Below are 17013 nucleotides of genomic sequence, written 5' to 3' on the forward strand. Positions count from 1 at the left end.
TTTTTTTCACCACTCCAGGGACGCTACAGCAAAGTTCGGGCGGTGTGACCGGGCCTTAAACTAGACTGGCCCGCCCCGTGTATACGCCCAACAATTCAAAACCAGGCTTCGCCACAAATCTTAAAACAAAGCCTGGAGCTCTGCCAACAACCTGTCAGTCAGCTACAGATAGAGGGGCTATTTGATCATGTTGCTTTTCTTTAGCAAACATGCTAACACAGCGTGATGTAAATACAGTCATATCTCACTACATCGCGTTTCCAATATCGCTCCCTCACTATATCGTGTTTTTGCTGTTTTGCGACAGCTATTTTGTGCTTGACTATGGCGTACTATTAGTCAAAAAATGTTGAAAGACAATTTATTCTCAGGGCATTAAATCAATCAGCAACTGGACTGGTTCAGCCTGTTCCATTTCAGGCGCAACCATGACCATCGTTACATCTGAATGGTTGAGACTGAGTGGGGGGGAAAAAAGGTTATCCTCTCGTTCCGTGTGGAAGTGGTACGTTTTTGGCTTCTTTGTGCTTCTTCCCCACTCAGTTTGAAACACTTTCCTAAGTTTAGAATAAGTAAATTGGAGAGGCTAAGTAGTTAGCTCGGTAGGGGAACACTGTCATAGTAAAAACCTGCATAGGATGTTTATCTATAAATGTGAGTTGTTGGGTGGCTGAAAGCTCAGCTGACGGTCGGTGTACATGGTCTTCTTCTTCCATCCTTGAGTAACTAAAAATGATGACTCTGAGCACGCTTGTAGGGTAATTCAATACTGCATGTAAGTATAAATACTCAATGTTAAGCACTGAGCTGGTTGCAGTTCTGACAGCATGCCCATATATGGACAAATGTTTACACTTGCATTTTGCCTCCGCATTGTCCCGCAATTTGCCGTGGCAATACGTGTCATTTTTTGATTCATTTATTTATGGCACACCTGAAAAGCGGGAGGTGAAGAAGCGTGTACAGGCAGGATGGCACGGGTGGAGAAAAGTGTCAGGTGTGATGTGTGATAGAAGAGTTTCAGCTAAAATGAAAGGAAAGGTGTACAAAACTGTGGTTAGACCAGCGATGTTGTTTGGTTTAGAGACAGTGTCCATGAGGAAAAGACAGGAGACAGAGCTGGAGGTGGCAGAGATGAAGATGCTGAGGTTCTCTCTGGGAGTGACCAGGAAGGATAGGATCAGGAATGAGTACATCAGAGGAACAGCACACGTTAAAGGTTTTGGAGATAAAGTCAGAGAGGCCAGACTGAGATGGTTTGGACATGTCCAGAGGAGAGATAGGGAGTATATAGGTAGAAGGATGCTGAGTTTGGAACTGCCAGGCAGGAGGCCTAGAGGAAGACCAAAGAGGAAGTTTATGGATGTAGTGAAAGAGGACATGAAGGTAGTTGGTGTGAGAGAAGAGGATGCAGAAGACAGGGTTAGATGGAGGCAATTGATTTGCTGTGGCGACCCCTGAAGGGAAAAGCCGAAAGGAGAATAAGAAGACACCTGAAAAGCGTGAAGACTATTTTCCGCACCATTTGTGTTCTGTTTACGCATAAACCACGCACTTGGCACCCAATTCGTGACCGAAATGGTGCCTATTGGCACAAACTTACCACCCTCCAGCAGGACTTAGTTACACCTTGTCATGTAGTGCTCATGTCTAGTCAACGACATGGGTACGCATTGTCACTTCCACTTCCCGCAACCGTGAAGCAGTCGTGGGGTTATTTGGGGTTATTATTAAGCTCATGCAATAAAGAAAGGTAAGTCTATATTTCTATATTCTATATTTCCTCGCAGCTGCAGGTAGGGAACGTGCCAAGAGCAGGAAGGAGGCAACAAACTAAAAAAAAATAAGAGAAATGCACAGTGTGGGAGAGGGAATTGCTGACTAGAAGACGTTGCTTTGGGCATTATGATCACTTATTAACACAAGGAACATCCAAGAGACTGCAGGAATTACTTGGAAATTCCCCCTGAATTGCTCCAAGAGGTGATGGAAAAGTTAACCCATTCATGTGAATGAGACACGCTTTGCTACGCACCGCCCCATTGCTTGCACACAGGCTGCGGTGTGCTTGCGGTGCGTTCACGGTGCATTCACAACTAGTTCATGGAAATTCTTTGTGCGCTGGCACGGTTTGCACATACATGTACTTCCCAGCTGTTAGCGACCAATGTACTCATTGGCACGCAAAAATTGCATACCACTGCGGGAACAAAGTGCGTGCAAGTGTAAACGGGTTGTTTTTGTATTTTGTGCGTATTCTGCTGATTGTAGATGTCCTAGGGTCTACGTTGGGAAACTCACGCCATGATGCCTGAGAGGTGGAACATCTCAGCCGACAGGTAGGCCATGTAGCTATACACGAAGACGAAGAGCGGCTCGATGACGCGCGTGTGGGAGGTGAAGCGTGAGGTGAAGGCCGCCAGGATGCCGTAGATGGCCCCCACCAGGACGCCGCCCAGCGCCACCACCAGGAAGGAGATGATGCCCAGCACGCCGTCCATCACCGTCACCGTGCCGACACCAGAGTACTCCTCGAAAAGGTGGTACAAGACCTAGAGGAGAAGAACGTCCAGTGAGCTACATTGGTGAGGTCTTCTACCAAGTAGAAAACGCAGGTTGCTCACCACAGTGACCGCATCGTTGAGCAGCGATTCACCAAACACCAGAATGTGCAACAGTTCGTTGATATGAATCTCCTCAAAGACAGCCAGCACGGCCACAGGGTCCACAGCTGAGATGATGGAGCCAAAGAGCAGGCAAGGCAGGAGCTCCAGCTTGTGCAGGTCCGATGGATTGTTGGGCTGGATCTGGCACACGGCGTACAGCAGGCCGCCGATGAAGAAGGAGTTCCACAGCGTCCCCACCACGGCAAACATGAGGATGGTGCCCAGGTTCTCCATGAAGGGGCGGATGGGCAGGAAGTAGCCGGCATCCAGGATGATGGGCGGGAGAAGGCAGAAGAAGAACAGGTTGGAGTCCAGCACGGGCGGGACCTCCCGTCCGGCCACTTTTATAAGCCCCCCGACGAGAAGGCCCACCACGATCAGCAGGCAGCTTTCAGGCACGATGCCTGGCAGGCGAGGAACGAGGTGGAAACCTGAAAAGATCAGAGAATTCATTCAGGATTGTTTCAGGTTTTTAACTCATTGACGAGACACAGCAGCATGAACATATCACAGCAGTGCTGGCAATGCTCCCTGAAACGTAAGCTTCTGTTTGTTTTGACAGCCGGTCCGACCGCTCGTCCCCGCACCATTCAGTCCCTCCCTGCCAGTCAACTGAAACCAATAAGAATATTTAGCTGGCTGCAGCTCCTTTTACTTGACGTCTGCATTGTGTGTGTGTGTGTTAGCAGCGATTACGTCACACGGATGTAGCTCGGCGCTTGCCGAGCTTGTCTCGCGGATCTGCGTCTTGGCAGCAGCAACGTTGCTTAAGGCTAACTCAACAAAAATGAAGCGTGAGGTGGTACAGGAGCGTGTTTATGGCTCCTTGTGATACATACGCTGATACACTGGTACACTTTAGCCCAACACTGAGGACAGGACTCATATAGACATTCCATACGGACATGGACAGTCATTGACACCTCACCCCAAAACACCATCACTCATGTGCACCACAGCAGAACACAAGTGCAGACAGGCCAAACACACACACACACACACACACACACACACACACACACACACACACACACACACACACACACACACACACACACCTTGCAATAAGATGACAGAACAGAGGAAGACTTCAAACATAGTGAACAGTCTCTCCTGGGTGTTGTGTACTGTACATAGCTGCAGCAAATTTCCAGCTGGTACTGTACCAACTCATCCGTCACAAGCGCACACACACACACACACACACACACACACACACACACACACACACACACACACACACACACTGTAACATGAACCAGGTAAAGGCTACATGCTCACATGAGGGCTCAACAATAAGAAAAGGTGGTGGTGGCGGCACATTAAATATACATGGATGTTGCAAGCACGCGTTCGTGACGACAAAGCTGCTTCCCACGTGGCTGTCGGAGGTCTCGCTCTGAATTGACGCACAACCCCCGCAGTCTGTTTGGTGATCATTGTTGGGTCGTGTGCACCCCTTAACACGGTTGCCATTATCAGCAGCGTTCACATGGCCACGCTGTCATTTTCAGACAGGGTGGCTTTGAGTGCATTAAGGGAAAAAAAGGCAGCTCAGTAGGGTTTAACAGTACGGCAAAATCACGTTTCGGTACATTTTACTACTACAGGATGTGCACTGCTCTTACTTAAAGGCCCAAAGTAGTGTGCTGAAAATGTATTTTGACTGTTGCTACATGAGATAGCTAGCTAGTCAGCGTGGGCATCATCAAACGCTGGGTTACATGACCGAAAACACAACTTTGGCACACACTAGCATGCTCTGCTAAGCTAAGCTAACAAAGCCATCTTACTCCGGCCATTGCTGTACGCGAGCTCACGCTCGGTGAACAGTCTTTTGGCGGACCGTACTTCGGGAGGGGGCTGGTTAGTGTTTGTGAGGACATGGCGCTACGACTGAGCAGTCCGCCGGGGAAATATTTCCTTCTCCTCAAGATTGCGGCATTTCATTTACACTATGTCAACATCGGCAAGATTCCGTTTTTATTGGCCAATTCCACAGTTCCAGCCACGATTCCGTTACCACAGAAATGATACGTACACATTCTGTGCTGGTAAAGCATTTTGGGAAAAAAATTAAGAGAGATTTCATAGGGGCATCGTTTTGTCTCATGGGTTGGCTGTCCTGTGACACCCTACTTCTTATTGGTTGAAGCGTAGTATTACTAGTTTAGGCTTGCAGCCCCGCCCCCATCTATACTGAACAATGGTGGCGCACTGCTTTCATGAGGGAATTAGGACATCATACCCATAAATCCGATAACATTAAAAATAGCTCCGTTAACCGCTCCAATGAGGCAAGTACCGTGCGGTGTGGGTGAGCAAATCAAGTGCTCCTTTTTTCTCCATCCTGTGACGTTAACGGCCATTGATGTTAATCGCCAAGCTAGGGCTGTGCGATACGGACCAAAACTCATATCCCGATATATTATATTAATATCCCGATATACGAAAAATATCCCCATATTTTTTTCCACAAAGTTTGTTTAGACAAATCATTAAAATTAAAAAAAAATGTTTATGTTTAAAATCTGTTTGTGAAATAAACATAGAAAAAGTCAAATATAATCATCAATCTTCTTTATAACAAACCTTTAGCTATGCTCCAATCTTCAGATGATACCAAAAGCACTAAAGAACAACATATAAAATAAAGTGCCCCGTTTAGGAGCACCTACGCACACAGCAGTGAGACAGATCTCCGTGTCAAGATAGAGAACAGCGCAAATCTCGTCTATACTGATATCAACCATGTTTGTTTTTGATAGCGTGCTTAAAAGAAATATCAATATTTTAAACATATCGCTGTAATGGGGGGGTGGGGATCCATCAAGCACAACACAAAAACACAACACAAAAAAAAACAAAACCTTATCAGCCACCTGAAAGGCCTGAAACGGCATGTTGCTCCACGGCGTTTGAAAAGTGCAAAAGGTTTGCCAGAGACCTCCGTGGTGTCACATCGGCCACTCGGAGCATGTGCCCGAATACAGTGCACCTTGCTGGGCCACAGGTGGCTCCTCCACCTCTATACTCGGGTTCTCCTGATAGTGGTGATGTGCTAGTAGTCATGTCATCATATTTCATTAGGACTAATCAATCAAATCCTAATTTGTTCCAGGCCTTCTTACCTCCAGGTGTGCACAATCTACACTTCCATCTACATTAAAAAAGTAGATATTAAAAAGTTATCAATTATTGGTATCACATCGATCTTGAGAAGCAGAAAGTTATTGGTATCTGTTAAAAAAAGAAAAATATCTCTAAAATACAATATAAACAATGATGATATAAAATCTAGCCCAAGCAGGAGCAAGGCGTCTATGAAGTGTGTAACGTGGTGCTGACCCAAAGTGGGACTGTTGTGCCTTGGTGAGTGCCATTTTAGTTGTAGATGTGAATACATGCTGCAGCATCAGTGGCTCACTTATCAGAATAAAGTTTGATGGGAATACAAAGTAGGGGGGAGGGCCAGACAACACTATTACTGTTGGAGCACACCAGCGCTCAACAATCACATGTCTGTGGAGGGAACTCACAGCAGGGACATGCTAGGGGGCCGAGGATTCTTTTCCTCATAGAACTTATACAGCAACCGCCCCCGACACGGCAGAGTTGCACTGACAAAGACAGCCTTTGATAACAGAAACCATATGTCTCTCCCACTCCCGATCCCACGTGCGGGATGGGAATTACACAATCCCCACTACCGAGCAACGTTCCAAAAGGTACCGCAACACTGATCTGCACCGAAGGCTAACAAATAAAAGCCGCTGGTGGAGCGTGAACTAGTGTTTGTCATCATTTCCTTACATTTTGGTGATGTGTTGCAGTAAATTGGGGTCCTTTGTGTTCTTCATCATTCGTTTATGCACGGTATGTTGATGTTACGAGAGTACATAAAACGTTCCTCTAAGTTTGTCCATATCCATTCCTCAGCTTTCCAGTAATCTCACTGATTGACGACTAGCTTGTTTAGCCTTTTAAGTATGCTGCAAAACGCACTAGCTAGGCCTGGAGGGGAACTTACGTGCTCTATATTTCTGAGCCATGAGAAAAAAGCTGGAGAACGCTGTGATTACACTGCCAAAGCAGTAAATACTACCACAGGAAAACACAAGGCAACATCTTCATAGATAAGAATGTGATACCAATTATTTATACTGTCAATCAACCACAGCAAAACAAACGGACATGTCGAGGAAAGACCTTGACAGCTTTAGCCAGATAAGCAAATTAGCATGCCACACCTGCCAGGGCAATGTGAACAATGCAGGAAGGATTGCAAAATGCATGCACACAAACAAGCGGGCGTGGCTTAGCTAGTTGCGTTTTTGCTGCGCTTGACCCACTGAATGTGCAATATGGCCTGAAGACGGGAGTCTTGCAGTTCTTTTCAGACCGAAAATAATCTTCATCTTCCTCTCAGTCACGCTATCGTTTTCCAGTTGCATATATTCTAGGGACGAGGGTTTGCATCACGTTTTTCACGCCTGTAAAAAGGGGTTAGGCACATATTTTGACACCCGGGGATCCCAAAGACTCCTTGCACTTCATCTTACGTGCTCAACAACAATCAGATGACTTTGGAAAGTCCTGCAGCGTGACATTGAAGACAAACAAGACGAGGAGTCTCATGACCCCCCCCCCCCCTTCCCCACTGGGACAGTGTTTCCTCCAAGTGACATTAAGCATAATCAACTAGTGCCAAGTTATTTTGGCTTTGCAGACGTGAAAGCCCTGAGTCATTCTACAAAAATAGTCCACAATAGAAGAGCAGCAAGAGACTGAAGATGGGCACGTGTCTTCTTTGGGGTGTTCTGTGCGTCAATCTTATTGTGTGCGGGACGAGCCTCACACAACGGAATCCTGCCGTTGCCCAATGTCATGGCACATCGGGAACGATCGAGTCAGCTGACTCACATCAACGACTTGATTCAAAGTTGACCAGCAAGAAACACACAAAGTCGTGTCCAAAGAGGAAGCGATGCACGCCATACGGTTTGGATGATCGCGCTCACACCAAAGACTTCCTGCAGCGCTGGATTCAAGCCATTTCAATTCATGGCTGACCAATGAGGACAAGCGACAACTGTCCAAGCCGAGCAAGCCAGAGTGTCAAATGGAGACAAAAAGCCGTTTCAGAACTAACAGTGATTCCTAAAACTGTACGGGCGCAGGTCCACAGACAAAAGGGAAGCTGAGAGGCCTGCTGGTGACAGATGACACATTGTTGCACCCCTCCAGCATGACTCCAGCGTTGGCCTTCAGTTGACACGGGCCAAAGAGCACAACACGGCAGGATGATTACATAGTAGACCGGCGGGGGGGGGGCCTGCAAAGGGAGATTGTGGTGAGCAACATGTGGTAAGAAGAGAGCTGAAGTGTCTGCCTGGTGAAAGACCTCCGTGTCGAGCAGGGCTATTCAACTACATTGTTCTGGAGGCCATATTTTTTGAAAGCTAAAGACTGGCAGTCCCAAAGTCATATTAAAAGTCATATTAAAGCATCTTAAATGAGTGGTCTGCTGCATTTCCGGACATACTGCAAGTCAAAGAACCCCGAATCAAGTGTTTCCCACAGGACTGCAATGAATTTGTGGTGGTGGGTTGCTGGAGGCTACATCTCATTCGCATAATTGGCCATAAAAACCATGAAAGGCAAAACAAATACCGACATTTACAGACTATAAAGCACACCTGTATGTAAGCCGCACCCATTAAATATATAGAGAAAAAACTATTGTACGTGTATAGGCCTCACCTGTCTATAAGCCACAGGTGTCCACGTCATAACATGATATAAGTCATAACTGTGCAGAGCAGTGAATGTAAGACGGCTAGTTCAACAGTGCACAGCAGTGAGTGTAAGACGGCTAGTTCAACAGTGCACAGCAGTGAGTGTAAGACGGCTAGTTCAGTGAGTGTAAGACGGCTAGTTCAACAGTGCAGAGCAGTGAGTGTAAGACGGCTAGTTCAACAGTGCAGAGCAGTGAATGTAAGACGGCTAGTTCAACAGTAGCCTACTAGAAAAGTCTTTCATCAAGCTGTCTTGACAAGCATCACAGCCAAATTCCTTTGTCTTTAGTTTGGATGTGTCAGAGATCATTGCATAAGACTTTAAAACATGATGTTCATGTCCATGTCACTACTTTCTGAAGCTGCACGCTAAGCATCATGGGAAATGTAGTTTTTAAGCCATAAATTAGCCGCATCACAGCACAAGTTGCAGGGTTCAAACATGAGGAAAATAAAAAAATAAAAATGATCTTTCGTCTGTCGCTTCTCTTTGTCCTTTTCTTAATTTCAAGCAAGACAAGACTTTTTTTTTTTTTTTTTTTTTTTTTTTTTTAAAGGGCTTCGAGGGCTTTGAATACTTGGTAAATTTAGCGACAAAGCAGCTAAGTTGGCAACACCGATCCGTCCTGCTATGTCGTCTTATCCTCTGGCAGACCAGGTGCGTGAGGTGTGTGTGCACATCGCCACCTACTGTAGCAGCGGGGTACAGTTAGTCCCATTATCATGCGTTTGTTTATTAGCCACAGTTAACTGGTAGCAGCCCACCAAAAGTGAATGGATGGCAAACACTGTCCTCTACTACACCAGGGGTTCTGAAATGTCTCAGTTTTTCCAATTGTATTGAAGTCACGACTACATTTTTATTTGTATTTTTTACATTTTTACTTAAAATTGTAAAGAATGATAAAAACGACTTAAGTCATTGTTTTATTTTACTGTAATTACTTTTCATGTTGTTATTTGTATACTTATTTATTCCTTCATTTATTTCAATTTTTCTTTATACTTTTCGTTCAAACCAAGTAAATGCATTTGTTTTTTTTCCATCTTTTGAAACCTTAATGCACATGATTACATGTCCGAAGTGCATTTCAGAAGACTTTATTCAGGCATTTTGTCACGGCAATGAGGAAGAACATGATAACTGCATGCACACATACAAATAAGGCATCAATGAATACATTAAAATACCAAAACTGCACTAAACGAGACCACGGCATATTAGAATTTCACGCAGAACTGTGCGATGAACACATAGCAAGGAGAAAGATGACTACATTTTGCTCGGTATTGCTAAAGATCTCAGCACGGTGCTGTCTTTAGGAACCTGAAGCAAATCAACACAAGTCCTGTAGATGTCAGGAATGCTCTGGTGCTGCATGCATTGTACATGTCCACAGCACACCTGCCAACCTTGAAGAGTGATTGCTCACTCACACCCCCCAGCACCCACTCTTGGCTCTTATCTTCGCCCCTTTGCAAAGGTAATAAAGTGTTCATGTTCCATGTCTTCTTTTTTCCCAGAAAAACGGGTGAGGCGCTCCCAGAGCTTTGAACTGAACTCGCAGGTCATTCATGGACCAGATTTGGCCCGCTGGCTGACAGTTGAATAGACCCATAGGTGGTCAGATGCGTCCTTGGCCCCCACCCACTCCTGGGAGCCTTCAAGCAGCAAGGTTATTGCAAGCAATGTCAGGTGTAGCAACTCACAGCGCGCGGCGCTGCACTGTACTCACCGACTAATTGCATACTACTGGCAGCCAAATGTACTTGATCGTGAAACAATGAATACATTTCCTAGATCCGGACTTCGAACACGAGCGACCAAGTGTCAAAAGCTACGTGCAGTCTTTTAGAAGTCGCGGGTTCATGGGAACCGTTCCGCTTCTCCGGTTACAGAAGACGAGCGTTTGGTTTCAATTATTAAAAATGTCCGTCAGCTGGGAAGCAGCATTGAGGTGTGTTGGAGTAAGGTCACTACAGGTGAATTATTCACTCATTCAATCCCAGCCATTTTTACAAAAACAACCCCTTTTGACTGATCTTTAAGGCACACGGAATATTGTGTTCTATGGCACATGGAACATGGAACCTACCAAAGAAACATTTCACTCCCGTCTTTCATCAGAAAAAAAGCTAAGTTTCTACCTTTTTCTGTTCTTCAGTAATCAGCAGTTCAACATAGGTAAGTTTCAGGAAAATATCAGTTCCCAACTGAACTGGGTGAAAAACAGCTTTTTGCAAAAAAAGATACATTTCACTTTGACACAAATATTTTTGGCTTTTGTGACAGCTCAGCTCAATACCTAAACAACTATACCAACATAAACAACACCAAAAAGGGTTTGTTTTACATCAAAATAATTTATTTACAAATTTAACACCATCAATGATTTACAGTTTTCCCTTTTGGAGCTGAACTGCAAATTTCCCCACAATGTGTAACCTTCTTCCACTTCCTCCTTGCTGTCATGTGTGATTGTGCCATTTAAATTCACATGCCGAGCTCTTATCAAATGCACTTCTGCCACCTTGTGGCCCTTTTCATGGCTTCCAAATGCTCAAAAAGCGACATCCATTAGTGCACAGTTGTGTCATCACCCCTTTTTGCCTTTCATGCAAAGAAGGGCAAAAGACGCATAAATACGTCTTTGGGATGGGGCGTTCTGGTTTATAACAATGTACAAATACGTTTTTGGTATTGAGTTAAGCATCGAAATTATTAAACTTCCTGATGGCATTGTTTTTCTTAAAAACAGGTAAGAGATAAAGATGTTTTCCAGTGTATGAAAACATCTAAAGTGCCACAAGATGGGTAAAAATGCTCAAATGCCCGTGCAAAATCACACCAATCAATATTTACGGCTACTTTAAGGTCATCCACCCAAACTGATGTAGATAATGAGTAGATGAGACATTCCTTACGCGTCGTTACAAAGCTCTTATCTCAACTCTACAGCTTTGCCGAGGGTGAGGTTTTCAAATGGTTAACCTAGAGTTTCATATTCTCACGTACGTTAAGCGATAAGGACGCTACATCGTATTTTCCCAGACGAGTCATTTCACTTTGGACTCAACCACAACAGCTGTCATCGCTTAAGTCAATGAGACATGTCGGCTCAACGTGTTCTCAGGCCAAACGCCATTCATCTGCCACTATTATGCTTACCTTCCTTGTCATGGACGTCAAACAGAGAATATGTGCATGGCTCAGATCAAGGGTACCCTTTGATGTCTTCAACTTCACTTGAGTAGTATTAGAAATTGTTGTTCTAACAATGTGTACTATCCCTATCACTCTGACGTTTATAGAGTGAGGAAGCTTACCAAACCATAAATTAAGCCTGTTCATGTTTTTATTTTGTGCTAGCACGGCTATGTTGTAAAAAAGTGTCTATATTTGGACATTGAAATGTTACATGTAAAGCATGTCTACTTTTGTTGTGAAATTAACAATATTTTCTCTGATCATTTTGTCATGATTTCTACTTAGAATGAAAGAATGATGTCTGAAATTGGTTTCTAATATTTTGTAAAAAAAAATAACTGTCACGTAATCATTAGTGAAAAGTATATAACCTTTGTGTCCGCCTGCCGAAGAACATTTTGAAGAACATAATTCAATGGAAAAACAAACCCCATGATGATTACAATGGTATATATTCATGGACTAATTACTCAACTCTGCAACTAAAGTGATTTTTTTGTGTATAAAAGAGTAAAATTAGATTATTTGAACAAAAGTCTAACACCGAGTGGACACCGAGTTATGTACTTTACATTTAAGAAAGAGTGAACTTTGGAGGGTTGCTATGGGAAATGGAAGATGTCTCCAGCTCTGGTATGTTGGGTGTGTGTCTTTTGCAATGTTTGAAGTTTGTGTTTATAACATTACAAAGGTCTATCCACGAGTTTAAAATTTCAAATGTAAGACTTGGGTACCCTTGATCTGAGCCATGCATATATGCATGCCTTAAGGAATTACATACATTTGTCAGCCCAAAGACTTCATTGTTAAATACTGGAGAAGATCAAAAGGTGAGATCATGGGACGGGAAAGCCACAGTGTTGCAATGATACCCCCGACCCTGCCTCAAAGCACTTACCAAGCCTGAGTTTCTGAGTAGCTCAACGGTATCTGGGGATTTTTATTGACTTGACCAACATTATCAATTAAAGGATTTGGGGGGAATTACACCTCCAAAAAGCTCCAACAAGGTTTAGTGGTTTTCTATCCATGCTGTGAGCGCGTAGTAACAGGTACAGTATGTTCATGATAACATGGAACACTTGTAGTATTTTGGGAACATTCTTCCTGGGTGCATTGATTTCACATAGCAACATAGAAAGGAACGCTACACCTAGCGTCAGAAACAAAAACACAGCTCCAATATGTAGCATTACCTTTGGCTAGTGTGTAGTGAAGCTAGTTGCTAGCCCGTTGTGGTGTGGTGAGATGTCACTACGCCGGTAACGTAGTTCTTGGGTGTAACAATGTTAATAATAATAATAATAACAACAATGTGGTTCATATGCAGCTCACATTATGGAAATGGAGCCTTGTTGGCGCTTTTTGGAGTTTTATTTCAGAAAGCTTTATAGGTGGAATAGGTGTGCCCCATTACGTGCATTCTTAGCTGCCTCTCTGTTTCTTTACAACACACAGAAAAGAAAGATATGTATGTGTTCATGCCTCAAATGAGGAATTTCTTTTAACCTCTTTCATTTAGGCTTTGCCAAAAGCCTCTAATCAATTTGTGAGTGCAGTACAGAGTGCAGCTCATAATAGTCATAATCCACAGAGACATAGCATTATCAGCCACAAGGAATTCAATTAATATGCAAACATATGCAAATAAGCGTTCCTAAACTGGTTGTTACAAAAACAAAAAATGAAGTGCTCCTATTTTAGATAATAAATGCTCAAAAGATTAGACAACCAGCATGTAACATTTACAGAAAGCTACTAGGAAGTTGTGGGCTCGTATTTGAGACCCGGTTAGGAGTGTAACTGTACTGCTGTACGGTGCATACCTCGGTTTCAACAGTTGGGTTCATTTTGTGTCCAGTGAAGGAACACAATGCAAAACACAAAAGGGCTTTAACTTTTGTGTAAAAGGCTTTAAGGATTTTTAACATAAAACAACCTGCTAACCACTAGCAGGTAATTCTACATTAAATACAATTCTCAGATGAAAAAAAATAAATAAATAAATACGCACTTGGCACGTGACGGACAATGGTGCGCACTGGCACATGTTTACATCCACGTCAAGTACCGTTTACATCTCGTGTACAACGCAGTGCGTACGACACATTATTCACACATGGGTGACGCAGTCGTGGCATGATGTGGTCCCACGGGACACCACACTCCAGCAGGCATCACTCCCAGCTTCATTAACTCCTCTACAGCCGTCCCTCGCTTTATCGCAGTTTGAAGATCACTCCCCTCACCATTTGGCAGTTTTTCACAAAATAATGATTTCATAAATGATGGCTGTGTTGTGGTTGAATATGGCCTGTTATTGGTCATAAAACACTGAAAGACAAGTTATATGCAGTATTGTGGTCACTAGGCAGTAATATTATGAGACGTGATGTTAGATCACATGACCTTTCACAGAGCGCAGCCCACATGTCACGGCCGTGACGGACACGCCACGGCTGAGATCGGGTGGGGAAAAAAAAGGTTCTCCTCTCATTCCGTGTGGAAGTGGGACGTTTTTGGCTTCTTTGTCCTTCTTCCCCACTCTGTTTGAAACACTTTCTTGAGTTTAGAATAAGTAAATTGGAGAGGCTAACAAGTTAGCTCGCTAGCTTGCTCTGCTAGTGGTGGCCATCTGTTATGTCCCCACAGTGACCCCCGCAGCCTGCGCAATGTGATGATGTAAACAAAGAATAACAGGAGTGTAAAAGTGATTATAGGGGTGTTACTTCATGTCTACCGGCCTCTAATAATGTCAAAACCCATATTTAGAAAGTCATAAACAGGTTTTCTATGCTCTAACTCCCAAAATATTCCATTTATTAATATTAAATCCTTCGGGGAAATTCACTTATCGCGGCCGGGTCTGGAACCAATTTACCACCCTAAACGAGGGACGTCTGTATTTGCAAGGAACCTACAGGATGTTGAAAGCTCTCCTTTCAGAAAAGGTGTCTAGGCTATCTGGCAGCTGCAGTACTGTTGTCTTGGGTTATGCCTTCTTCTCTTTCTGCATTCTCTCCTGGTCTTGTGCAAGTAGTAAGAGGGATCACTCTGTGCATCTGTCTCAACACCTGGGCGTGTTGGTTCCATCACGGAATTAATGGAGTGAGTGAACCCTCCAGTCAGTCATTCTGTCTCTTTGTCCCAGTGGGGAGAGGCGGGGCGCTAGCTAGCTGCATGTGTCGTGTGCAGAAATTTTGAAAATGTCCAATTTTCTTTCACCGGCATGCAGCCCCTCACATTTTACACATACTTCACACCTGTGTACCACAAATGTACTCATTGGAAGGCCTGTCACGATAATCGCTAAATAATTATGACGCCCTGGATAAATGGACATGTGCATGAATGTGTGTGTGTGTTTCATCTGCTGGTCTCTCTATGCCACACAGGCTGGATGACAAGAGGGTTCACTCTGCATGTGTCTGTGCACTTTGGTTCTATAGTGGAATGAACAGAGAGCATGAACCCTCCTCTCGTTCAGTCCCTTGAGTGAGTGGATACAGAGGGTTAGCAGTTAGCGTATGCTGGCTCACCAGGCTAACATGAATGAAGGCACAGAAGTGATGGTTTCTGAAGCAAATGCCACAGCCGACAGCCCCAGCGTGGGAATATTTGATGAACAAGGTGAGCGCGTGAACGCCGACGACCGACACGGACACGGACACTTTTCACAACTGGGGAAAAAAAAATATCGATGGAAGTGCCTCAAGCAGCGCAGCCTTAATCCTGACAGTCAACACTTACTGAGGTGTTTGGTCGGCAATGTAAATATAAACAAAACAGTGCAAAATGGTGCACGCTCACAGACAGTGTCGTGCGCTACATTGCAAAAGAAATGCAACCATTCAATATGGTTATATGTCATACATTTTAAACAACATACATACAGGCAACTTCTGTGTCAAGCCGATGTGGCTCACACAGTCACACTAGAGTCCCTGTATATAGAGAGTTACGACAACTGAGATTACCGCCATGTTGGGGCCAATTCAAGCGCTCGGCTTGCGTGCACAGTATGACAATGCATGTAAATTGCAATGTCGCTGCACAAAGGGACGCATACAAAATGTCTGTTTTATAATTATTTATAGATCTATATTTTCCAATGTGTAATATGGTATCATTTTGCCATATTTTGTTAAAACATTGAGATTTTATAAGAGTCAAAATATTACCATGTTCACCTCATGATACTAGAATGAAAATAAATGACAGAGAATGACAGAAGCCCCAATATTTAAACATTGAAAATGATGAAAATATGTACACTGCTCAAAAAAATTAAAGGAACACTTTGAAAACACATCAGATCTAAACTGGGGGAAAAATGATCTTGAATATCTTTGCTGATAATAAGTAGGTGATGTATTAGTAACAAAATGATGCCACATCATTTGATAGAAATGAAAATGATCACCCTATAGAGGGGGGAAATCAAAGACACCCCAAAAATGAAAGTGAAAAAATGATGCAGCACACTGGTCCATTTAGCTAAAATGTCATTGTAGCAACTCAAAATGATTCTCAGTAGTTTGTGTGGCCCCCACGTACTTGTACGCATGCCTGACAGCGTCGGGGCATGCTCCTAATGAGACTACGGATGGTGTCCTGGGGGATCTCCAGGAACAGGATGAGCACTGCCAGAGCCCTACAAAATGACCTCCAGCAGGCCACTGGTGTGAATGTTTCTGACCAAACAATCAGAAACAGGCTCCATGAGGGTGGCCTGAGGGCCCGATGTCCTGTAGTGGGCCCTGTGCTCACTGACCAGCACCGTAGAGCTCGATTGGCATTTGCCATAGACCACTAGAATTGGCAACTACACCACTGGTGCCCTTTGCTCTTCCTTGATGAGAGCAAGTTCAACCTGAGCACATGCGACAGACGTGAAAGGGTCTGGAGATGCCGTGGAGAACGTTATGCTGCCTGCAACATCATTCAGCATGACTGGTTTGGTGGTGGGTCAGTGATGGTCTGGGGAGGCATATCCCTGGAAGGACGCACAGACCTCTACAGGTTAGATAACGGCACCCTGACTGCTATTAGGTATCGGGATGAAATCCTTGGACCCATTGTCAGAACCTACGCTGGTGCAGTGGGACCTGGGTTCCTCCTGGTCCACGACAATGCCCGACCTCATGTGGCTAGTGTATGCAGGTAGGTCCTGAAGGATGAAGGAATTGATACCATTGACTGGCCCCCACGTTCACCTGACCTAAACCCAATAGAACACCTCTGGGACATTATGTTTAGGTCCATCCGGCGCCGCCAGGTTGCTCCTCAGACTGTCCAGGAGCTCAGTGATGCCCTGGTCCAGATCTGGGAGGAGATCCCC

General features: G+C 44.3%; 1 protein-coding gene across 2 annotated transcripts in view; it reads right to left on the reverse strand.

Moving 5' to 3' along the window:
• slc9a1a (solute carrier family 9 member A1a) overlaps window positions 1-17013 on the reverse strand; it is a 45313-nt gene that overhangs the window by 21896 nt on the left and 6404 nt on the right. For both annotated transcript variants that reach the window (XM_054781507.1, XM_054781508.1), the window contains 2 exons: window positions 2625-3097; window positions 2302-2552 (listed from right to left, as the gene is read on the reverse strand). In XM_054781507.1, the coding sequence (XP_054637482.1) occupies window positions 2302-2552; window positions 2625-3097 (724 nt within the window). The remainder of the gene's footprint in view (window positions 1-2301; window positions 2553-2624; window positions 3098-17013) is intronic.

The sequence above is a fragment of the Dunckerocampus dactyliophorus genome, chromosome 7, assembly GCF_027744805.1.
Source record: "Dunckerocampus dactyliophorus isolate RoL2022-P2 chromosome 7, RoL_Ddac_1.1, whole genome shotgun sequence".
Taxonomy (NCBI): domain Eukaryota; kingdom Metazoa; phylum Chordata; class Actinopteri; order Syngnathiformes; family Syngnathidae; genus Dunckerocampus; species Dunckerocampus dactyliophorus.